The sequence below is a fragment of the Cibotium barometz genome, chromosome 10, assembly GCF_041138505.1.
Source record: "Cibotium barometz isolate CiBa-2024 chromosome 10, ASM4113850v1, whole genome shotgun sequence".
Classification (NCBI taxonomy): domain Eukaryota; kingdom Viridiplantae; phylum Streptophyta; class Polypodiopsida; order Cyatheales; family Cibotiaceae; genus Cibotium; species Cibotium barometz.
The window spans coordinates 3,555,464-3,582,000 of record NC_141055.1 but is presented as its reverse complement, the minus strand read 5'-3'; the positions used below and the strand labels follow the sequence as shown (position 1 = coordinate 3,582,000).

Below are 26,537 nucleotides of genomic sequence, written 5' to 3'. Positions count from 1 at the left end.
CTTAGCAAAAGCAATCCACCGAATCAACAATTGTGTGTTAAAGTAGGCGGCGAAGGGAACATCCTTTCGCAATGAAGTAAGGGTGGGAGTGGCCTCAATACAGGTCCGGGTAGATCAAGAAGCTTTAATGCAGTATAGCTAACCTGCAGTCATACGGCGATGATGACACAGGCAGCTGTACTATGTAGCAATGCCATCACACACCCAACGTCCATTCAACGGCGGGGCAGATGGTCCCACAGATGATGATGTAGGCGGATGGAAATAAAAATTTAAAAAAAAAACGGGCATGCAAATATGCCATGGATGCACAAAATGTATTGGACAATCTCCCCTTCATTTAGCTTATAGTAGGTGGTCATTTTGGGCGTAGACATGGCATCCCTAGGCCAACCATAATACCGAACTTTAAATCTGGGCCCGGACCAAAGTCTTGGCCGAGGCCTGCCAAATCTTGCCAACTAGCCCTTGGCGTAGACATATGTCCCATGCCACCAAGTGCTAGCCCACATGACTCCTAGCATAGACATGAGTCCTTGCCATCGAGGTGTCATGTCCACACTATGAAGCCCATCCATAGATCCAAAGCTCATCCAAAGGTTGAAAGCACAAAGAATGCCCAAACGATGACACTTAGATATGACCCATTCGTTGAAACACTTCCTCTCTTCACCATAAAGACATTAGAGAGGGGCTCAAAAATTTGCATGGTTATAGAGCTCGGATGCTCAAATGGATAAGGAGGTTGTTCGATTGGTGGAGCTGGGATATCTTAATTTGGCAATAAGCACGAGACGCCACCTAAACAAACCACAAACTCGATATAAAACCTCTTCACAAAGGAGAGGATAAGAATAAAGTAGGCAACCATCCAATCATGACCAGGCTTTTTCGGACCATCACGAAATACAAACTTAGCATGCGGTATAAATGTATACAATGCTTTCCCACTATGGGAGCCTAAAATCTTGCTCAATAACAAGTCTCTTGCCTTCCTGTGAGAGCAAGCCTTCTCGGCAAAAATCATTCAAAGGCATGTCATGTCTAGCTATAGAACCTGCAACCTTCAATGACTAACCAATCACCATTGAACACATTTTCTCTTGCCTTGACAACTCATGTCATACTGTCGTATCCACTCTCGCACTATGAATCCCTCATCATTGAACATGTTTTCTCTCGCACACCATATCCACATCATAAGTGCCTACTTTAGATCCATGTTGACACCAGATTGGCAGCCACATCAACCACCACAGCAGCTCAAGGAATCCACTTCACAAAATGAAACAAAATTTTGTCTCAAAACTCATAATGCTGTCCATGGTGCAACCAGACAACCATAACCATGTTCTCTGATATACAAAATCATATCCATGTTCTCACATATACATAGTTTCAATGTCTAGCTATAGAACCTGCAACCTTCAATGACTAACCAATCACCATTGAACACATTTTCTCTTGCCTTGACAACTCATGTCATACTGTCGTATCCACTCTCGCACTATGAATCCCTCATCATTGAACATGTTTTCTCTCGCACACCATATCCACATCATAAGTGCCTACTTTAGATCCATGTTGACACCAGATTGGCAGCCACATCAACCACCACAGCAGCTCAAGGAATCCACTTCACAAAATGAAACAAAATTTTGTCTCAAAACTCATAATGCTGTCCATGGTGCAACCAGACAACCATAACCATGTTCTCTGATATACAAAATCATATCCATGTTCTCACATATACATAGTTAGATAAAAATACAAGTGTCAATTCCATGAATTTAGGGCAGCGATGAACTAGTGCACCAAGTCCTCATTCACGGACAGAGCCTAGTGGAGACACAAGTGACAGACAACAATTCTATGCAAACGTTTGTATATATATTTCCTTCTCATACTTGCCATTAAGATTTGCAATTTTTGCTTAGGTTAAGTACAGCCCTTACATGTCTGTATTTATCTTCTGTCCTAATGATTTCCCCTTGAGCATATCTGTAAGATATCAATTTTCGAAAAGAAACGAAAAACCTGGAGGCAAAAAACGAACACAAGGTTTCGCTGCTCGCCTCTCGTCTACGAAGAAATCGTCGAGGCAAACTTCCTCGTCCTCCTCCTCCTTGCACGCCATCGGAAGATTTGTTTGAAAGACGAAAATGTATATATATATAGCTATATATATTGAGAGAGTATGGTACTAATGTCCCATAATAAATAATAGAGGCCAAAAAATAAGGGTGGGTGCCCCGGGCTCAGGTGGTGGTGGGGTCACTCACATTGAACATTGGGCTTCAGAAACCATCCACCATTTCATTACACATCTACCACAGAGGATTCCTGGAGAGATCTTCTCGATGTCCCCTTTGATCTGACATTAGCAAGGTAGGAAAGCTCATAATCGCTCAGCGAAAGCAACGAAGCTCCATCCGGATAATCAGCACGTAACTATTTTGCCCACCCATGGCATTGCTAAGCTAGTTTCCCTCGGCACAATGCATTTCAATTTCCTTCCCACCCCCAGTCATCTGACTCAGCTCCATCTCTTTAATGTGTAAAATAAGTTTCAAGCTTGATCGAACAGAGCACATCTCAAACTTTGAACTTTTCCACCATGTTGCCCTCTAAAGAACCGAAACATTTGGTGCCTTTGTATACATTAGATTGATTTTAGTCTAGCAACCAAAGCTTGAATATCTCCTGAATCAAGGAAAGTCCTACCGGTGTAGTAATCTATATCTACATCATATGTATACTCTTATTAAACACAAGCTATTCTCCTTCCGGGTGGCCAAAGGAGAGGAGAGAGAGGGCCAAAGGAGAAAGAGGAGCAATTCAAGCTACCTCTTTCTCAAATTTGAATTTTCTCATCTCAATTTTTGAAAGGAGAGCTATCCCTTCTTCCCTAATGATTTCCTTAAGAGAAAAAAATAGGGGCTTCACGATGAAAACTTCAAAAGACACTACATGTAAGATTCATTTATTTGACTATGATCACACCTCACCATGCCCCACCCATTTTAATTTAATATAAATTAAAATTTATATGTATGTGTGTGTATATATAGATTTATTTATATTTATACTCTTATTAAACATAAACTATTCTCCTTCCATATGGTCAAAGGAGAGGAGGGAGAGGGCCAAGGGAGAAAGGGGAGCGATTTAAGCTGCCCCTTTCTCAAATTTGAATTTTCTCATCTCATCTCAATTTTTAAAAGGAGAGGTCCCTACTGGTTCAAAGAATGATGTCCAAAAACATGAAGTAAATTTTGCATCTCTTATCAATTTAAAATTCTATGATCCATGAAGCCTAAAAATACCTTGGTAATATCTAATGCAGTGAAAATCCTTTTTATAGGAATCAAGCATGCAACTTTTCTCAATCTATCAACTACTACAAATATAGAAACATATCCACTTGATGGCATCCGATGATGAAATCCATACTTATGCACTCTCACTTCATTGGCAGAATGCAATTTTCCAAGAAATTTTACTCTCTTAGCTTTAATCCTTGATAGGTAAGGCATTGATAAACATAGTTCACTATATCCCTTTTCAATCCTGGCCAGAAGCACAAATGTTTTTACATATCCAAGATGCCGTGCAATTACCTTGGTAATATCTAATGCAGTGAAAATCCTTTTTATAGGAATCCAAGATGCCGTGCAATTACGATGTCATAAGCTTTAACCAAAATCTGTTTCCTAAATTCTCTTTTGCTCGGGACACATAAGCGTCTTCTTGAGACAACTATTATAATACAAGCATCCATCGTCTTCTTGAGTTGTCTTACACTTTTGCATCAACATAGTAATTATTACGAAAAATAATTTATTTTTCTTAATCTTCTTAATTTTTATAAGGAATGGGTTAGAAATCATAGTTATGGCAAGCAAAGAAACTTAAGGGCCATAAGTGCATTTTCCTTCCTTGATTTATAATTAATTTTAAAATCAAATTCTTGCAATAATTACATCCACCTCCTTTGATGCATATTGAGATCATGAGTAAATATCCACTTTAAGCTTTTGTGGTCAATTACTAGAGTGAATCTCTACCGAAGAAGATAGTTCCACCACATTTCAAAGCATAAGTGATAGCTAAGAGTTCCATGTCATGGACTATATAATTTTGCACATGGGGCTTGAGCTTCCGTGAATCATATACTATTGGTATCCCTTCTTATATAAGAACCCCACGAATGGTAAATCCACTTGCATTGGTAATCACCTCAAAGGATTTGCCAAGCTCTGGCAATTTCAGCGTTGGGTTGGTTACTAAGGCAGTCTCCAGTTCATTAAATGCACTCCAAATGCACTTTGGCACATAGGGGTCCACTTAAATGGCATATCCTTTTTAAGAAGAGTTGTTAGGGGTGAAGCGATCTTGGTATGTATTTGGATAAATATCCAGTACCATCCTGTTAGTCCAAGAAAACCTCAAACTTCCTCTATAGTCTTAGGTTTTGGCCAATCTATGACAGCTTGCACCTTAGCACAATTAGCTCTAAGATTCCATCCTTAGACACAATAAATCTTAAATATTTAATATGCTCTGTGAAAAATGTACACTTTCTCCTTTTTCCAAACAATTTGTATTTCCTTGGGATGTCTAAGTATTTTCAGGCATGCTTCTCATGGTCAACAACATTTTTGGAATAAACCAAGATGTCATCAAAGAATACTAGAACAAAGTCATCCATATACATTAACCGATTGAAAGTTGTAAGAGCATAGTTACTTTAGTTGCTCCTTAAGCTTGATTGCTTTTGGAACAATCGTTTTGTAAGCTCTCTTTGCAATCGGTTTTGCTCTAGGTATGAGTTCTATCTTGTGATCCACTTCTCAAATTGGGGGCATTTATGTGAACTCTTCAGGAAATACATCGGCATATTCACTAAGCCATTTAGGTTCGTATGAGCTTAAATCCTTCCTAGTAGAGTTTTGTTTTATAAGCTTGAATCCTTCCCATTAGAGTTAAGTTTTTACAACATAAATTGACTCCTTTTTCCTAAGTCCCTTCAATAATCTGAGTACTTAGATAAAGAATTAGCCAAGACGGTGGCTATGCTACCTAAGGAATCTAGACTCTTGGGCCACATACTATGTTGCGCCAGTTAATTAAAGGATTAATTCCATATACACGCCATTGTGCAGATGTATGTGGTGGAATGCTTATAAAGCAAAAAAGAAGATGCCATGTACATGCCACTGCTGCATAGGCGTATGTGGTGGAAGGATTGTGAAGCCAAAAAGAAGATCAATGTATTACTCCTCAACTTTTTAGAGTTCGAATCACCATCATCTAGCATGATCCCAACTAAGGATTAGATGTGTGGGCAAATCACAAAGTTCATCACTTCCTATCAAGAGGTCTTTGACATTACCATCCAAGCATCCATTAAGTTCTTGGACACTATAAAAAATTCCCTCCAAGGCTTCAAAGAGAAGAAGACCTACATGCAGTGGCATAGATATGACGAATCCCATGTAGTAAGCCTCGCCTTCCACATTAACATCGATCCCACTCTTTAGCAAATATATGGGCAGTTCGCACGTGTTAAGTTCTTGGAAAGCTTAAGGATCAAGCTTTTGAAGAGATGTTTTCCTCCTCTCCATATATATTATTCATGCATAATAATGGAAAGATACTCCATGGCTTAAAGGTGGAGCAACACTTCAACATGCAGATATCCTCTCATGAAGATGAAAGCCGAAGATTCCACCACTAATGAAGATTTTCCTTCACAGTTTTTTAGGACAAAAGTAAGACTAGGAAGGGGTTGTTTTTACTTTCTATACATTTGGAAATCCCCACCTCTAGCGCCTAAGAGCATTTCACATTATGTATGGGCACGGGCCCCATTGATGTAACAATTGCCATAAGACTTGTATATATGAATAGAGATAGGCAATGGGTAGCACCCACTTAAGTTGGGTGGTCGAACAAAGCCCTTGTGTATATATACAACTTTTTATAGTGTGAATGGGGAGACTTAATCATTTCTTTGTGCAAAGATTTCTTTGCCTCTTATGCTATTAACTTCTTGCTTGCTTGTGGTATGTATACTTGTGGTATGTATACTTGTGTGATTGCATATAGTGTGATTATAGTGTGTTTGAGTATGCATGCTTGATAGCTTGAGTGAGGGAGTGATTGACCTAGAGTGGAGTGGAGAGTGGTTCAAACTTTCTAGCTTAACCAAAGAATGTGATAAGAGTTGGGCATTGTCCAACATGCAAGAAAAGCCCAAAGTGGATTGTACCTTCTCCTATAAAAGAAGCCCATTTCAAGTAATGAAGCATTAAGCAAAAATTCAAGCATTTGAGCACATATTAAGCAAGTCTTACATTTGGTTATCTCTTAAGTTCCTTGTTTGCTTAATCTTAAGTATGTTTTTGTTTCATCCTCCATAGCCATAGCTTGAGCTTGATCCATGTTTCTTGACATGATATCATAGCTAGGATAGCTCCTAGCTATGGTAGGGTATTTCTTGCATGTAGGTCTTGCTCTAGAAGTAGGTATCTTCCTTTTTACCCTTGGAAGTGGTGCTAAGAAGAGAAGAGAAAGAAGAGGTGGAATTAAGGCATCTAGGTAGCATCATTGGTTGATAGTGAATTTGTTAATAAGCATGACAGGGCTAATAGGCATAGATACCTTGCATTGAGCATTGGTGGGTTTAGCAATAGAAGAGACAAGCTAGAAATAGATAGAGAAAGAAAGATAGCAGTAGCAGCATCTTCTCACTCAGAAATTTGTGTGGTAACCATCACAATGAGCATAAGAGTAGCACTGCTATGCAGGCAAGCCAAGTAACTAAGTAGATGAGGCAAGGTGGGCACATCACAAAGGCTCCAACTCTATACATGACCACCCCCAGTATAGAAAACATAAGAACTTACAACCCATGACCGTACCACAAATAGTAGACGGCTACTGAAAGTGGTAGTCGACAGCGATCTGGGAACAACAATAACGAGCAGGCCAGCCTCAACCATCGCCAGGCATTCTTACATAGTAGGTAGCAATCAGCACCACACATTCCACCAGTAAGAAAACAAACTCCTTAAAGACGATGGAATCAAGTCTGAGCAGTGCGCAGCCACCTTTGTTTTTTTAGAGGTCTATATTTTCTTTGAAAAGATAAGGTCCTTAAGGTTGTTGGTGGCCAACCAGCCAGCCCGTTTGGTCACGCCGCCCAGATTGCTGCTGGACTGACCATTGTGTAACTTGTGATAGCTTCTTGATGAACGGGTAGTACCCGTGGTTTGTAAGGGAAAAGAGGGGTATTAGTGGAATGAGGGGATAGATAAGTAAGCATGAGTCTAGTCTACCTAGCTGAAACTGTAGAAGGGTGCATCATTGTCAGGATAGAGGGAAATGTCGAGTCTACTCATGCTCTGAGGAGAGGAGCAGTACCGTATAGGGACACATGAAAGTTAAGATAGCAGTTCATGGGCAGAGTCCTCTAAGGCATTGTACTGTAATATTTAGGAATGGATTATGTCTCGTCTCACTGTTTCTCTATGTCTACTCATCTCTATCTGTGCTGTATTCAATCTTATGTTAAGTTATTTCTGTTTGGATATGATAGGTTGTCTAGGATTTGGATGATTGTAGGAACTAACCTGCTTGCATTTATGCTCAATCTCCCTGCACATAGGCAGATGGTAGCTCAATAATTGCGCATTGGCTTATCTCATGGGGTGCAGCTCTGCAGTAGTCGTTTCTCCTCCGGACCCAACTAGGTGGTTTGAAACCATGCAAGTGCCAGGTCTTGACCAGACACTAACATTTTTGGTGATCTTGTTGGGGAATGGTACACTAGGTAGGGGAGTGAGAAAATAGAGGTTAGCAGTCCTAAACAGTTGGGTTAGAAAGTGAAGCTAGTTGGGATGAACCAGGAATAGGGAGTGCACACATACTAGGGTTAGGAATGTTCAAGAGAGAGAGTCATAAGAGCACAATGGAGTAGGCATGGAGAATGAAGGTAGCTCAAATAGAGCAATGAGGTACCGCCCCGCCTCGTGGACAAGCCGAGGCTATAGAGCACAAAGGATAACTGCACCACCCAAGAAGACTAATGGAAGGGATTCCACGGGCAGCTAGAAAGACAGATTCTGGAACCATTGAGGAATCAGGAAAAGAAGATCACCAGGAGGCACCAAACATGAGGTAGGAAGCTTAGGAAGGAGAAGAACTGGCAGAGCTATGGGCAAGATGTCCCTCAAGTATCCTAAATTTAAGGGCAAGAGTGAGGAGGATTCAGATTCCCACATCTTCGTCTTTGAAACCACATTCCTAGCCACCAGATCTCTGTCGCTGCAAAAAACAATGTATTTTGCAACAATGTTGGGTGGCAAAGCCACCAGAGCTGGTATGCCTAATATGGTCTAGAGCACTTCCAATATGGTCTAGAGCACTTCCAAACATTTGAATAATTGAAGAAGGCTTTCCTAAAAAGATTCAGGAAAGACAAGACTATAATGGAGGTGCTGGAAAAGCTGCAGAGGATGACGCAAAAAAGGAGGCCAGCAGAAGACTATGCAACTGAATTTTGAGCAATGGTGATGCACTTGGATCAGCCCCCAACCGTCCTACTTCAGCCACACGATGAGCCAGTGGTTTGTGATTGAGAGGATTGAGGGAAAAGCTCCAGACGGTAGTAGCCTCATACGACTTGGATACCTTTACATTCAAAAAAGTGGTGGCAGGAGCTACCAGAGCTGAAGGGATCCTGAAGCAAATATGTAAAGATTACAAGAAGAAGAAGAAGGACAAAAGGAAGAAGAAGGACAAAAGGAAGAAGAAAGAGGAAGAAACCTCATATTCGGATTCCAAAGAAGGCACCTTAGAGTCAGAATCCATTCAAGAGTCAGATGCCAAAGAGTGGAAGCCCTGGAAAAAGAAAGGCAGGAATTAGGTAGTAAAAGTTCAGGAAGAACGTAAGGGTGCCCTAGTTAAGATTGCTAGAGGAAACGCAAGATCCAGACTTAGATCGGACGTTTAGTGTACAAGGTGCGACAATCAAGGACACATGAAAGAGGAGTGCCAGTTAAGAAACACTTAGCAACAAGTATGCACTATCTGTGTGGGAGGAATAATCACTATGCAGAAACATGTTACTATAATACGTGGAACAAAAATCCGAGAGGGTGGTGGGAAAGGCAGCAGCAGCAGCACAGCAAGCTCCAGTCGTTAACCAAGACACCACACAGGACCTCAGGTCAATAGACCTTATGGAAGAGGGGGTGGTAGATTTGGACCAAGGGGAGCGTGCTTTTACTGCAATGGTCTAGGGCATAGACAAAATGATTGTACCATCTTTCAGCACTAAACAGGAACTGCTGTGAACATGGTAAAAGTAGACCGTAGGTTAGGAAAAGAACAAGAGAACCCACCAGAAGCGATGGTTGTGACAAGATCATAAGGAATTGTCAAGACACTAAACAGGCAAGAATGCCAAGCCGGAACAGAAAAAGAAGCTAGAACAATGGGCAAGGCAATAAAGGGTCCAAGAACAAATCACCGAGTTAGCACAAAGCGCACAAGGGATGGTGAGGACAATGCAAGAAAGCCCGCCCTTGGGAGAGCACCTTCAGGAAAATCTAGACAAGAAAAACCTGGTCAAGAGGAGAGAAGATTGGTGTAGGAAAGAAGCTGATGCTGAACTACCAACTAGAGCAAATTACAACGCAGAGCAACAAAAGTGTCTTGAGAGAAGAAAAGGAAGGAAATGTGGAAGGAATCCAGATGGGAAAACTCACAAGAGGAAGTTAGGAATAGGAAAGGGAAGCAAAAGAGAAAGAAGGAAGGGTGCACAGAAACCAAGGCATGCTAACTGATAGAGCAGCAAGGAATACGACCTATGGGAGAACCTCAGCAAGATGAAATTGAACATCACACTGGATTAAATGCTAAATCTGGCTCCCAATTACACACAAAAGTTGCTTCAAGCCATAGTGCCAAATGAGAATTTGGTGGTGCAGATGCCCTTGCAAAAACTGGAAAACCCGGTAGTTGAATGCAAGAATGTGGAAACGGTCCCAGGAGTGTGATACATTTGTTCTGGAGTGACTATCAAGATTAGAGGAGAGACAATGACAAGGATCATTCTGGATGGAGGAACAGGGGTAAATATAATATAAGATAGTCTAGGTAGTAAAAAGATAGGAATTACTGACATGCAACCAGCTCCGTTCTAGATTCACATGACTGACCAAAGAAGGGTCCAACTTGTGGGATAATAAGAGGAGAACAAATAGAAGTGGCAAGATGCATGTTCACTGCCGTGTTCATAGTTCCCAAGATGACTCAAATAACAGGTGCATATCCCATGCTTCTGGGAAGACCGTGGCTCATGAGTGGAAGGATAAAGCACAACTGGGATACGGATAAGATCACAATCAAGAGAGGCAAAAAGAAAGTCTACATTTCAATTGTAGATAAGTAAGAAATGAAGAATCAAGTTAAGATCTTAGACAAGCAAGTTGTCAAGTTGTTCTTTCTAAGGCTACTTGAAGAAATCTCAAGACGAAGACATATGGATATTTATAGTTATTAAAAGACTAAGGTCATGTAAAAGGGTAGGAGAAGGGTGTGTGTGTGAATGGACTTATGGTCCACTAGCTCACGACAGGCTAAACTAGGCAAACCGACCGATGCACGCACAGGGCCTAAACTACCTAGAAGGGGTAGAAGATGACAAAGAAGAGCAGATCATGAAGGACAATTTGGATCTTCTATCACTATTCGAGGTGGACATAGAGAGGATTGTACAAAGGTATGATCCATAAGTCTTGGTGGCTCATCTAAAAGTGCTAATAAATGAAGAAAGTACACAGGAAGAGGAGGAAGACACACACGATAGCGTGGTAGAGTTGTAGGCCGCCAAACATGAAAGAGCAATGTTGGCCCTCAAGCAAGAGGAAGCCCAACTCATAAAGTAGAACATTAGAGTCCAAGAAGACGAACTAGAAGAAGTAAACCTCAGGGATGACCAAGAGCCAAAGATGGTGAGAATCAGTGCTCATCCGAATCAAGAATTCAGGGGAAGGCTCCTGGAACTATTGAAGTCCTATAAAAATGTGTTCACCTGGAATTACTTAGAGGGGGATTGATCCTAAATTCTACCAACACAAGATCAACTTGAAGGAGGATGCAACCCCTATCCACTAGAGCAGATATAGAATGAACCCCAACTATGCAAAACAAGTGAAGGAGAAAATTGACAAGTTGTAGAGAGTTGGGTTCATCTATCCAATGGACACGGCAGAATGGCTTTCACCAATAGTCATTGTCCCAAAGAAAAATGGAAAGTTGAGGGTCTGCATCGACTAGCACAAGCTGAACGCCTCCACCATATCGGATCCGTTCCCACTGCCATTCATAAATTCCTTGCTGGATGCAATAACTGGGCACGAGACATACTCCTTTTTGGATGGATTCAACGGGTACAACCAGGTACAAATGGCCTCGGAAGATAAAGAGAAAACAACCTTTGTAACAGAATGGGGAGGTAGAATCCATAAATAAAATCCTGAAGGGAATATTGAGCAAGACAGTGAATAAGAATAGGACCTATTGGGACATAAATTTACACTCAGCGTTGTGGGCATTCCAGACAGCGTATAAGAATGCAACAGGACTTACACCTTTTCAGCATGGTGTGGTAGAACAAAAAGAAGAGGTAAAGCCCATAGATGAAGAAGCTGAGAAGCCCCAAGGTCAAGCTTCCGGATAGGGAAAGGAACATGTTGCCTCTAGAAAAAAGAGGATCTCAGAGTTTGGAGAGAAAAAGTATGGAAAGAAGGGAAAGACAGACAAGGAGGGGAGCAGTGGGCCGGCTAAAGCAAAGAGCGAAAAACAGCTAAAGGAGGACTTGGCTAGCATTGGCAAGTTCATCCTGGTACACCAACTGGAGCAGCAGCAGAGCAAAAAGCAGTAACAACCACAAGCATGCAGCTGGACATCCCTACTACCAATGCTATGAGCTTTTCGGAAAACATAAATACAAACTCGGTGCAGGGAGCCCTCAACTATCTACAGAGGTGCAAGGCTTGAAAGAAATGACAAAACTACATGATTCGATAAAGGAAAATGATGCCATTAGCCAGATGGTAAAGAGTCAATAGGAACCCCTAGGAAGAGCTGCGTAGAAGGAGAATGGAGGCGAATAATTAGGAGAGATGCAACTGCATATCAAGGACCTCCAGAAGGCCAACAAGGAGTTTAAAGAGGATATGGATTGAATGAAAGAGGCCATGGCAAGGAGGGAGAGGAGGTTATCCGGCTACAAGGGGATTTGGACAGGGCCAGGGAGAGCCAAGCCGCAACAGAAGGCCAAGTTGCTGTAATAAGAGAAGAACATATCACGATCATTAGAAAGAAGTACAAGCCAAGGCTGATAGAGACAAGGTAGATCTGGTCAAAGCAGAAGCAAGGTTGGCTATTATGGACACTAATGAATTCCCGGAAGTATATGGAAGCGAAAAAGACGGAGAAGGGGAAAGGGCAGGCCATTGAAGATCTAAAGGAGGTGTGGGGGGATTATTTGAAGAAGTTGTTAGCAGCAATGCAAGCCCTGACACCCGTCCTATAGACAGATAATGCCCTACCACTCATAGGACAACAATCCGAAAGGAGGCTCCGGACAGTCAAACCAATCTCAAGTAACATTCCCGTAACCAACAAGGGCCCTAGAAGCGGCAACACACCCAACCAAGGAGGCAAGGAGGCCAATCAGCAATGGGGGAAGTGTAAGCAAAGAAAAGCAGCTGCAAAAGAAGATTGAGTAGCTCAAAAAAGAGGTGGAGGTCTGGAAGCACTGGTTCACACTCCTGAAGAGAGATGGGAAAAAGATAGCTGTGCCAATAGACGGCAAGGGGAAGGAGCTAGTGATGTACAAGGGGTCATCGATGGACCCGATCCCCAATAATGAGCTAAAAGGGGTCATCGATGGACCCGATCCCCAATAATGAGCTAAAAGAGAATTTCGTATGGGCTGCAATGAAGAAGCTTTAGGAGTAGGAGAGCTACGAAGTTGCACTGAAAGCACATATTGAAGAATTGGAAGGCCTCATGGAGGAGTTCAAGGAACAACAGAGGTAGGATGGATTGACTATTAAGACCCTCAAGAAAGAGGTGAAATCTGTAACCCCTACTAAGAATACAAGAGAAAAAGGAGGAAGAATGACCATCAATGAGCTGAACGTTGCCCTGATGATAGCACATGCTGACCTCCAGAAGAGACAGGATCAACTAGATGCCATGAGGAAGAGGCATGCCAAGGTAATCAGGGCCAAGGAGAAGATGATAGAAGACTTCTAAGGATGGGCCAAAAAGGGAAAGAAGGATAAGGAAGAGCTGCAAAATAGGGTCTAGGAAGAGCTGCAAAAGAGGGTCTAGGAAGAGCTGGGACAACAAAGCATGGGTGTCTGGAAGAGCACTGCCCTAAACTGCATGCATATGTTAATCCAGATAACCCAATAGGCAAGCGCCCTCCTGAGACCTTTCAACTGGAGGAGATTGTGAAATTCATGAACCAGTTGGAAGGGCCAAAGACTAGCAGGCAGGGGCAGGGTAGCTCACAAGTAGGGCATCAAGACAAGGAAGAAGCCTCTCCCCCGGATCCAGAGCGATACATGGAAGCAGCGGTCTCTTATGATTCCCGGATCCAGGTGAGGTAGCAACAGCTCATTCAAAGAGCAACCCTACGAAAGCCCCTCGCCGACAGAGTCAACCAATTGATAGGCAAAGGGAGATGCAAAGACCTGACCCTACGGAACACCACCTTATGGGTGGAAATGGGGTCCGTGTGGGAAGAGAAGGCCCAAGCAACCAAAACAGATGGTGTTCGAAGAGGACCTCATCGGCCCTGAACAAACATAGCCTTATGCCTTCGCTGTAGGAATGGTAGGGGAAGTAATACACACAGCAAGGCGGACACAAGGCCCATCAAAGTGCAGTTTCAAAAAGTGCACGAAACAATCAGCATAGGGCACACTTGGGTGAGTAGTCAAAAGAGAGCTTATGAGCCACGGTACGCTCTCGATTGCCTAATCAAGTTCATCTCAAGGGGCATTGCCATGGAGGAGTTATTACAAGAAGGCGGTTGGAATAGGCTACAAGGAAACCGGATGGGAGGATCCAGACCAAGTCGCAATTCATGAACAATTTTTTTTTCAAACCGCAACTATGGGTTTTGCTATTGGCACAACGTCCACTATGATCGCTCAGTTGGCCAACCAGCCCGTTTGGCCGCCGCTCAGATTGTTGCTGGACTGACAATTGAGCAACAATTGGGTTTCTTGTTTTGTAACAAACTTGTAACAGCTTCTTGATGAACAGGTAGTGCCCGTGGTTTGTAAGGGAAAAGAGGGGGATTAGTGGGATGAGGGGATAGAGGAGTTAACGTGAGTCTAGTCTACCCAATATTGAGACTCTAGAAGGGTGCATCACTGTAAGGATAGAGGGACATGTTGAGTCTACTCAGGCTCTGAGTAGAAGAGCAGTACCAAACAGGGACACATGAGAGTTGAGAGAGCAGTTCATGGGTAGAGTTCCTCTAAGGCATTGTACTGTAATATTCAGGAATGGATTGCGTCTCGTCTCACTGTTACTCTCTGTCTACTCATCTCTATCTGTGTTGTATTCAATCTTGTGTTGAGTTATTCCTATCTGGATGTGATAGGTTGCCAGGAATGTGGATGACCATAGGAACTAAAATGCTTGCATTCATGCTCAATCTCCTTGCACTTAGGTAGCTCAACAATTATGTGTTGTCTTATCTGGATGTGATAGGTTGCCAGGAATGTGGATGACCATAGGAACTAAAATGCTTTGCACTTAGGTAGCTCAACAATTATGTGTTGTCTTATCTCATTGGGTGTAGCTACACAGTCGCGTCTCAACAATTATGTGTTGTCTTATCTCATTGGGTGTAGCTACACAGTCGCGTCTCCTCTAGAGCCGACTAGGTGGTCTGGAACCATGCAAGTGCTAGGTCCTGACCAGACACGGACAAAGGTACATTCAGAACCAAACTTCCCTAAGGCCTCGCTCACATGTTACCATATACAATTTATTCTTGGTAATTCAAACTCCTTGCGACATCAACAATAAGCACTTAGGCTTTAAGTTTGGGCATCATCGCATATTGTATAATGGTATAGACACTACCGACACTATTGGTAAGACCCCCTTGTCATGCATGATGGAGAGACTCACATTAGATAAAAATAAGTTGGCTTTTACACTTGGCAAATGAAAACCATGTACACGTTAATGAGAAAAGGGCTATGGGATATAATTGAGCCTAGTGAAGATAGTGATAGCACGTCACTTAACACATTCAACAATCACAAAGTACTTGGCATAATAGCTCAGAGCTTAGGAGATGAAGTTATACATCACATTATAGGGATAAAAATGCTAAGAAGGAGTGGGAGGAACTCAACAAGGTCTTTCAAAGTGAAACCAAGAGCTCCAATATTAACCTTTTGATACATTTTTATAGATTGGACAAAGAAGGATATTACACAATGGTGGCTCACATCAACAAGTTCAAGGCACTCAAGCAACAACTAGCGGGAATCAAGCAGAAGATCGAGGAAGATGAAGTAGTTGTAGTTCTCCTCAACAGCGTTGACAAAATCCCCTATGATGTTCTTATGTCCACACTCAAAAATGTCGACAAAACTCTAACTAAAGTTAAGTCTTCACTATGTACTTGAGCACGAGTCTAAACTCAAAAGCACATCAATTTCCACTCAAGGAATCAATCACTGTAGAAAAACTATTAGATGTAATCACTGTGGCAAGCTTGGTCACATCTTTGCAAATTGCCATTTAAAAAACAAGCCAAAAAGAATTTGTAATGCTTGTGGAAAGATTGGGCACTTAGAAGAACATTGTTACTCCAAACATAATTAAGAAAACACTATATGGAAGAATGTAGCCAATGTAGAAGAAGAAGAAGAAAGAGAAATAACCAAAATTTGTAACCCTACTCTTAGAAGATACCTTTAGACCTCAAAGATAGGTCAAGTCTCTATCAAGGGGGAGGACCTCACTCTTAGAGATGACCTCTAGGCTTCAAAGATAGGTCAAGTCACCGCCGTCAAGGGGGGGTGTTGAGATTTGAGGTTACATGAGAGCTATAGAGAATGTGATAAGAGTTAGGCATTGTCCCACATGCAAGAAAACCCAAAGTGGATTGTACCTTCTCTTATAAAAGGATCCCATTCGAAGCAATGAAGCATTAATTAAAAATTCAAGCATTGTGGAGCACATATTGAGTAATTCTTGCATTTGGTTATCTCTTAAGTTACTTGTTTGCTTAATCTTAAGTATCTTTTTGTTTCATCCTCCATAGCCATAGCTTGAGCTTATCCACGTTTCTTGATACATCTCTTGAGACCCCTTGCACCTCCTAACTATTTGTGGTGATTATGATGATACTATTTAACGAGCTAATGAAATCCCTTTCTTGCAAAGAACCCATCCATACTATACATAAAATGAGTTCCTGTGATGCGGTTGTACCTAGAGAGACCTTTCAAGGAATGGTTGTAGGAGACCCGAATACAAGAAAGAGGTAGATATAGGAGGCCAACCAATGACAGAGCATTCAATAGTGCTGAGATGAAGAATTAGCCAAGATGGTGGCTCTGCTACATAAGAAACCTGGATTATTGGGCCACATATTGTGTTGCGCTAAAGGATTAATCCAATATAGATGCCATTGCATAGAAGGAGTATGAAGCAAAAAAGAAGATTAATCTATTAGTCCTTAACTTTTTGGAGTTCGGATTGCCATCATTCGACATGATCTTCATCGAGGATTGAATGTGGGGAAGATCAAACAATTCATCACTTCTTATCAAGAGACCCTTGACATTGCCATCCAAACATTCATTAACTTCACGGATACCATCCAAATTTACATCCAAGGCTTCAAAGAGGAGAAGGTGAGGAGAAGGTTTGCGTGCAGTGGTGGCATAAATATGATGAATCCCATGTGTAAGCCTCACCTCTTCCACATCAACATGGGGCCCACTCCACGGTAGATGTATGGGTTATTCGCATGTGTTGAGTTCGTAGAAGCCTTCGTGATCAAGCTTTTGAAGAGATGTTATCCTCCAAGTTCAACCTCTCTGGATACAACTTTATATTCACCCATAATAATGAAAAGTCACTCCAAGGCTTGAAGGTGGTGTAAGCACTCCAAGGCTTGAAGGTGGTGTAAGCACTTCCACATGCAGAGCTCATTGTCTCGTGAAGATGAAAGCTGAAGATGCCACAACCAATGAAGAAAATTCCTCATAGCTTTTGAGGATGGAAACAAGCCTAGGTAAAGGGGGGTTGTTCACATTTTTGTACATTTGGAAATCCCTACTTCTAGCCTAAGAGCATTTCACATTATCCATAGTCATGGGCCCCATTGATGCAACAATAACCATAAGGCTTATATGTATGAATAGAGATAGGCAATGGGCACCCACTTAAGTTAGGTGGTTGCGTACAACGTTTGATAGTGTGAATGGGGAGAATCGATCATTTCTTTGCGCAAAGCTTTCTTCTTCTCTCGTGCTCTTACCTTCTTGAGTGCTTGTGGTATGCATGCTTATGTGATTGCATGTAATATGATTGAGTGTGCATGCTTGATAGCTTGAGTAAGGGAGTAATTGAGCTAGAGTGGGGAGGAGTAGTTCAGGATTTCTAGCTTAACCATTGACATGGGAAGGATTACCATGTCAATGGAGTGATTGAGCTAGAGTGGAGTGGAGAGTCGTTGAAGCTTTCTAGCTTAACCATTGACATGGAAAGGATAACCTTAGAGGATTAAGAGTAGAGGAAGAGCTCAAACAAGAGGGATTGACACATCCCTTGGTCTCTTTTGCCTCTCCTAATGGGACATCTACTATCAAAGGTAGCCTATGTAAACCTTATAATGCTAAAGTGCCTACTACTAGAGAGGGTTCACAAACTGAGGGTAAAATTTGCAAGGTGGTCATAAGTGGAGTTTTGCTAAAGGAGTACTTTTAAGGTGATGCCTTGATTTTTGTGATTGATAACACCTTTAGGAAGGTCTTTTAGCTCACTTTAGTGGCTTTTCTTTCAAATTTGATAGGGTACCTATTACATATGGTGGTGTATATCTCATTGTTGTCGGGTACTCAATAAACCTAATGAGTTGCTCTAGTTATGCGCACATCAATACACCAAACTAATACAAAAAACATACACAAAAAGATGCGAAAAACATTGTAATCGACTTACACGAGATTACAAAGTAGAACGATTTCACAAGACAGATCGACCCGTATATTACCCAATTGAAAACAAAAAGACTTAAGAGACAGATATACAAAATGGTGGACTTTGATTAACACAACTAGCTAACAACAACCAGTGTATAGATTTTCATTACATCTTTATACTGCTTAATGTGCAGTTACGAAGTACAAGAGATGGCATCATGCTTTGAGCACGGCTAAGTTACATCCATGATGGCCTATTAATTGGCTGGTCCATTTACTGTTACCCAACTGAGCCATGACTTTGGTGTTGAATGCGCCCAACTAGGCCACAACTCTAACTTCCAGCTTGCCGATGGTCCGGCCCCAACACCTGGCATGCTCGGTGGATCGGATTCCCAATCGAATGACCCAAACCTCCAGTCTTCCTTGGTGTCGGTACAGTGGAGCAAATCACTTTGCAGATAAGAACCCTTGTTGGATGCTCCTTGGCATCCTCCTCAACCTGGGCACATTCTTGATCCTTGACTCCACGGGTGCTTGTTTGGCTATGCACATCTGTGGTTCCCATTGTCTTCTCAACATACTTCTTAACCTTGACTTGCTTGGGTGCATTCCTGATCCCGTAGGTCCAGAGGCTCGAGTCTTCAACTCCGCCCATCTCATCATCATTGTTGCTACCAGAGTAGTAGGTTGGTTCGAAATGTTTGGGCTAGCCGGAGCCGGGGTGAGGTTAGGGAGGGACGAGCAGGTAATGCTGCTGCTAAAAGGTGTCCATCCTCTGCCAGGCTCTTGGTTTGGGTAGGTTGGCCACAACAACAATGGCACTAGCTAGGATTTGCATATAGTAACAACCTTGGCGGATTGTTTGTGTGAGGTTGCCTTGTTGCCGGATTTGCGTATTCCGTTCAAACAGATGCGAGTTCGGCATGGAGGGTCACATTCTTGGCTTCTTCAATGCTGGCGATGGCCAACTGGATATCCTCGTGTGTCTCCTGGGGCTTTTTTTGCCAAGCCATGGGCTTCTTCCCTGCTATCTTGAATTTTAGCTCATCTATGTGAGCTTGCATTTTTCCCCTAGCCTTCGTGGCCTGCTTGTGCTGATCTTTGTAGGTCATTTTCATGGCTACCATCTTAAGCTATAGCTCATCATAGTTTTTCTAGAGGGTTGCCGCATGATCTTTCAGTAGGGCCACGACCGAGTCCTCTCTTGATGTGGCTGCCCCAGAGATTGGCACCATTGCCAGTTGTAGATTTTGCATGTCGATCAGCTCCTCCGGTTCCTAGAGAGGCCTCTTACCCATGGTGCCAAAGTGTTGTCGGGTGACCGCTACCCAATAACATGTTGAGTTGCTTTGGTTATGCGCACATCAATACACCAGCTTGATACATAAAACATACATAAAAAGATGCAAAAAAATAGTGTAATCGACCTACATGAGATTGTAAAAGCAGAATGATTTCACAGATCGACCTGTATATTACTCAAGTGAAAACAAAAAGACTCACGTCATATTTAGATTATTGTGGCTCAGTAGTAGGACATCAACCATCCTCTAGCGAAACCATAAATATAATGACCATGGTAATTACGACACTATACACAAAGCATATGCTCACAACCATTGCTATATATAACGACCATGGTAAATAAGACATTACACATAAAGCATATGCTCACAACCATTTACTACATATAAGACCAGATGCTTTCAATTTTCTCAATGTATGCAATTAATTTACAATCAAGCTACATTGTGGTACTAAAAGTAGACATTAATATCATGTGTACAGTATTTTTAACTTTTATATTTTAATGTATTCATTTCATTTGATAATTTTCACAATGTATATATGCTATGCTCCAAATGATTTACATATGCACTATGCCTAGAACAATTTGAATATATATTTATTATGCTCCAAATGATTTGTGTATGCACTACGCTTAGAATAATTTGAATATATATTTGTTATGATATTATGTTCATACTTTTGCATAACTAACTTCAATATGAGTGACTTTGACTAACACGATACACAAAGAATGACAAAATACGTGTTAAAACTAATCCCTCACTTGGTGAGAATAAATATAATTCATTAAGAAATACAATTTCTCAAGAATGGACCTTTGACATGCTAGCCAATAAGTGTCAACAATAGGATTCCTTAAAGCGTAAATTAATAATAAAGAATAAGGACTAGAAACACTCTCATAGAACATGAGAAAGTATATAATCTAAATCCTCTTAGGTATGCTTATCATGCAATTTGGAAACAATTTGAAAAGTCAAGAACTTTGGGAATAGAGTGAGACTAAAATGTGAACTTGAGTAAATGCAACTTTGGATCTAATTGTTGGCCAAAGGGAAAGTAAATGATAGAACTGTGTGTATCATCGGATGGTGGTTTAAACTTTCTTTCAAAGTATGGTGGTATAACTGGCAATATAACTTTTCTTTCACCAAGAAGGTGGAAATATTAAAGGTAATTGAAACCTAAGATTATGTATTACCTTTATTAGAATGGGGTAGAGAATGCAAGAATATAATGATTTGTAATAGTTTGATAATTTAAGTTTACAACCATTGGTGCATTTAATTGAGGTTCCAAATATCATGAGATCTAGGAAAATATGGTTTAAGGAGCATGCTCTTCAAAAACCCTAAGTTGTGGTTTAAAGGATAAGCAAGCCAAAGGAACTAAGGAAACTCTTGTGAGTGATCCAAGAACAATTAATGCAATGTGTGTAGTTATAGGCTCACATAGCATATTTATTAAATGATAAGAGTGTAAAGTTTGTTGTGATTCATTATGCTAAAACTAGGGACATGTGTTCCTCATGCTCCAAAGAGCTAGGTTATAAGCTAAAGTGAGCATTTACCATGACATTCCATGTGATGGAATGGGATGTGCACTATGTTGATGAGTCAACCCTGTTTGTTTTATCATCTAGTAAATGGATGTTTACCAAGAAAAACGGTAAGATTTATGTTTCGAACTTAGAGGATCTGAGGTATGATGCAAAAGTTTTCATATAGTCAATGTGCTTAAGAAGACCTATCTATCTTATGTCAGAAAGACTTATAAGTCAGGAACCCAAGTTTTGATTCTCTTATATTTTCTTCTTGTGTGTCTACTGGCAGTGTTATAGAGGCGATCGATTACCCAACCACCACACAACCCCACGAAGAAAAACCATATTTCCTTCTTCAAATTCACGATTTGATATCTTTGGATCAGTATATCCTTCTCCAAAGAGATCCAATCGTGAATTTGAAGAAGGCAATATGGTTTTTCTTGTCCTAAGTAGCCTTAATATCCTTCTTCTTCTTTTCATCAGATTATCCATTTCATCAAGCATTTATTTTTGCATTTATTTTGAGACTTCTATCTTGATTAGTGGATCTAACCAATCTAGGGGAGTAAGACATTCTTGACCATATAGAGCCTTGGAAGGACTCATACTAGTATTGTAGTGATGAGAGGGCCTTAGCCTTACAAAAATATTCATGCCTAAATATGAAACCATAAAAGATGCTCACATGTCTTCCAAAATATCTCATAGTAGTCCAATACATATTCCACCCATGATTAACACATAATTCACCACTCAATCACATCGCCTACATCCAAAATAGTACTAGTGAGTGCACACAACTAATTATTAAACACATTAATTCTAGTAAATGATATAAATAAAAGGCACATCCAAAATAAAATATCCCAAATAAAAGAATGGGCATCTCCATAGAGGTTATGAGACTAACATTTCCTTTTACACGGGTTACAATTGATCTCAATTGCATGGATGATAAGAGTGGATGAGATTTTGGTAAGAACAGAAAAAAATTAATGGCCTCCATTTAACATCTTCAATAGGATGATTCTTGAAAGCCACGAGATACTTAATATAAGTGTTGCTTGTACATGTAATGATGGTCTCATGGTTAATTATAGACTCAAGCACAAGATGTTCTTCTTTATCTACAAATTCAAGAGGTTGTTCTAATGTAGGGTGAGAAAGTAGAGGTCCTCTAAAAGGTCTCAAAAGACTAATATGAAAAGAATTATGAATATGTCAATTAGAAGGTAGCTCAAACTTACATGCATTATCATTTTTTTAAATAATTATCTTGAAAGGTCCATAAAATCTAGGAGCTAACTTTACTACAGGATTAGTCTTTACAAATTTAAGTCTCCTTTTTTGAATATGAGGTACATAGTCGCCGTCATTGAAGATGACATGTTTGCATTTACGATTTGCATACTTCATATATTTCTCTTGAGCTTTTCGAATATTCAATTTTATGAACTTATGAATTTGGTCAAAGTCTCTAAACAAAAGAATCCGCAGCCTTTATAAAATGTGAAAGTCTAGTTGTAGGAGTTGGCAAAGCTTTATCGTAGACTCTCTTAAATGGTGCTTTCTTACTAGCAGTATGAGGACAATTACTATATGCAAATTGTAATACAAAAATATCATAATTAGCATGATCTTTATCTTCACACCACTACTTAATCCACCATCCATTACGACACCTCAATCGTTACCCTCATATAGTGCAACACCTCAATCAATACCCTCGTATATCTCACTACCTATACTCATAGACATAGTTAAACAATCAATTGAACATATTAATCCATCCCAACATTGTCATGAGAAATAGGCAACCATAATATCAAATCTAACATACCCACTAGCACAGCACATATAGATGTTCCCAATATAAAATAAAAAATATAATTTTCAATAACTTACGAGTGATTTTCGTAACATTCTCTCTTGTTGGGGTTGTAGTAGTTGACCTCAAGTGCGTAAATCCATGAGAGGATAGCTTCATGATTATGGTGGAAAAATTGATAATGTCCTCAAGTGCATAAATCCACGAGGATGGCTTCATAGTGCAAATATGCAACAATCCAATCAAATGAACATATGTGAAATGAGCTAAGTGTCCCATACCACAGAGGCACATTCCATATATGTACACAAGATCGAAGTCATAAACATGTCTGGTGTATGTACATAAAATCAACCACATTAACTCCATATATCACTCCTTGAAAATAAAAGTTTGAGACGAAGTGGCCAATTCCCTTTGAAACTTAATTTCTGACACAATTTTTTTAATCTTAAAATAATTTTTGATTTAAATTCTTACTTGGAAGCCATAAATCAATATCTATATTAGGATGATCTTCACTCAAATTTAAATTATTTTGATGTCCTAAGATAGATGATGTTAGTACTTTAAGTTCAAAAATTATAGTTTCTCTTGGAATGCTTATAATTCTTGAATTATGAATCTCTTGGCAAATTTATTAGAACGAAATCCAAATGTTTCTTTAGTTACTGAATTTGACCTAATTTTAATCTTGAATCTATGGGTTGCTAAGGTTTACTATTAAAGTCTCTACAATCAAGAAATGATATAACAAATTTTTTCCAGTATATACCTCCACCGTTAAGAGTTTTTCAGTGATGTTACCCTCTTGCTTGAGATATTTGCCATCAGTGATGCATGGAGGGAAGATTTGGGTCTCCTCTTTTTGTCAAACAACTTTTAGCATAATGTCCCTTTTGATGACATCTATAACGTGTAGCACATTTCTTGGACTTTTTGTTGTTAGTCGAGAGTCATATATTTTGTTTTCTTAGATTTGTTAAATTTTCTTATTTGGTTCTTATTGCTTTTACTCGATCATTTTAAAACTTTCTTTTGAACTAAAATTTAAGAAATAACAAATATTTTTGATGAAAAGAGGGTCAGAGAATACATATTTCATTTGTGTTGTCGCATCGTTGAAATATTCTAGCAAAAACAAATTGATACTCCAATATATACTTTCTATGAATACATAATACAAACTTTTATTAAAATCAAATCTTTATGAAAGAGAGAAAAACAACGTCTAGGTTTTATTTTTAAGTTTCAATTGTAATAGATTTTGTTTTTTAGTTGCAAATGTAATAGATTTTATTTTTTAGTTGTAATTGTAATAGATTGTCAATGGGGGCACCAAACGATGTGTGTGGTGGCTAGGTGATGGCCTCTAAACACCACCAATAGGAACACAAGAAGAACACATAGTGGGATCAAAACCATGGGACACTAGAATCCTAGCTCCAAGGGCACCTACCAACTCAGCAAACTGTCCCCAACCCTCTAGGAACACTTCAATGCTCCTCAAAACCCTCTCAATCTCCTTATTTGATGCAAGATGAAATAGAGTAAACTGACTCAAAAGATTCAACTGGATCAGAAACCTCCACACATGCATCTTTTGACCTTCCCTAACTCTCAGGCAGCTTCAAACTCAAAGAGATATCACACTCAAGACTCACAACTAACTGCAACAGCTAACCTCATTCTAACTGTACTGGCCAAAATTGACTCAACTGAGTTAGAATTGCTCTCCTCTGTGTCAACAATGCCTCTGTATCTTCACAGCACTCAAACCATACAAGGACCCATTGCAATAGATACTGACTGCATGATAATTCTATTGACAAAACTTTCACAATTATAGTAGATATTTTGTCACAAATTCTACCAACCACTAAGATAGAAAGGGAAGCTTCTACATATTATAGGGATGGTGCAATTTAGGAGGGGAATCAATTCGGCTTTATTCAGAATGAATTGAGGAGGTACCTGACTCACACCTGCCACATACACTCTTAACCCACCAGCCCTTCTAATTTCTGATAGTTGATAGTCCCCAGACTATCAAACCAAGCTCATAAACTCTTGTCACTCTCTCAAATAAGCCAACCAAGGTCCCTATGCTCTCAGCTAATGATATTGATGTTCACCTGACACAAAACTAACCCTAGACCTTCTCAACTGATTCTGACTTAGAAACAACTACCCAACCACCAGACTGGAATCCACAAAAGACCCATCTCCATCATCTCAAAGAAAACAACAACTTCAATACAACCAAAACATCAGAACAAAAGATGAAACCCAAACTCTTTGTTTGCTTAAGATATACATAATACACTTCACTGTCTCAACAACCCTGAGACATAGGCACCAAGAAAAGAAGAAAACAAAGTAAACTCATGGATCCCCCTCAGGTAGATCCTGGTGACCATACATCCAAGCTTCCACTTCAGCAACTATAGTTGAGATGACTAGACTGAATCAAGTCTCTAAGGAAGGGCCACACAGAGAACCCAAGGACACACCTCTAGAATAATTCTCTGCTCTTCAACCACCTTCTACTCTAATCCACCCAAATCTTCTTGTAGTGCACTGACTTCTCCTCTGCTAACTTGAACAAAACTATAGATACACCAACCTGCTCTGCTGTTGATAGAACTGCAAGAGACCACTCAACTACAGTATGGGTTCCTCTCTCTCTCATGTGGTAACACGAACCACCTTCGCTCTGGGAGAGTCCTTGACAAAAACCAAAATCCTCATACTTGAACCCTGTCTCGCCACCTTCATTCTCTTCCAGAAGATTACGCTAGCCTTCTTCCTCTTGTGGTCGCCATCATCTTTCTATTTGATTTAACTCACTGCTCTCAAATACTCCTTGGCTACCAACGTCTTTCGTCACCTATGATCCATTGCATACCATCTTATACACATTTCTCATATCTACACATGATGCTTAGGAGGGGCTCATTTTTCTCCTCACAACATAGACAACACTTGCATATACTACTATGGAGCCAGCATTATCAAAGGTAAGGTAGAGAGACTGATTGTAAAGGTCAAACATATGAGGTTAGAGATGGAGCACAATGAGAACACAAATGGGGGATTGGAGACAAAGATTCTATGAGGAGGTCATGAGGCATATGGGGGGCCAGAGACAGAGGCTCTTTGAGGAGGTTATGAGGCATCGCATAGCTGAGCATAGAGCCAAGTAAATTTTTTAGTAGACTGATAGATTGCTTGCACTTGAAGGAGTACACAGTGACCCTTATCTTGCCCTTTATCCTCGACCTCCATCCAGACTCCATCTAATATTCTAACATGATGACCATTTGATTCATAGGCCTTGTAGATTCTACATGAGGGAGAGTGCTCAATTTGTTTTCATTCCCCTTGATGCAATAGGGACACACACTAGGATGTACTCATTTCCACCTCTCTTACATCTCTCTCTAGCTCTTGTGTGACGACGGGCTAGATACTCAGTGTGTAGATATGACATTGACCTAGTTACCTTTTGAGTTTTAGGTATTGATGATCTTTTCCCAAGCATAGCGAAGATTGATCCACATAGAGGGAGGCCATT

General features: G+C 40.4%; 1 protein-coding gene across 4 annotated transcripts in view; it reads right to left on the bottom strand.

Moving 5' to 3' along the window:
* The window catches only part of LOC147634445 (uncharacterized), a 124,031-nt gene extending 97,789 nt beyond the window's left edge, over window positions 1–26,242 (bottom strand). For 2 of the 4 annotated variants that reach the window (XM_086803507.1, XM_086803509.1), the window contains exons 1-2: window positions 26,229–26,242; window positions 2,076–2,143 (exon numbers count right to left, since the gene is read on the bottom strand). In XM_086803507.1, the coding sequence (XP_086659633.1) occupies window positions 2,076–2,137 (62 nt within the window). In that variant the 5' untranslated portion in view covers window positions 2,138–2,143; window positions 26,229–26,242. Of the gene's footprint in view, window positions 1–2,037; window positions 2,144–26,228 lie in introns of those variants that run through there. The other 2 variants (XM_086803508.1, XM_086803510.1) reach the window with 2 other exon arrangements.
* Window positions 26,243–26,537: the final 295 nt, after the last annotated feature.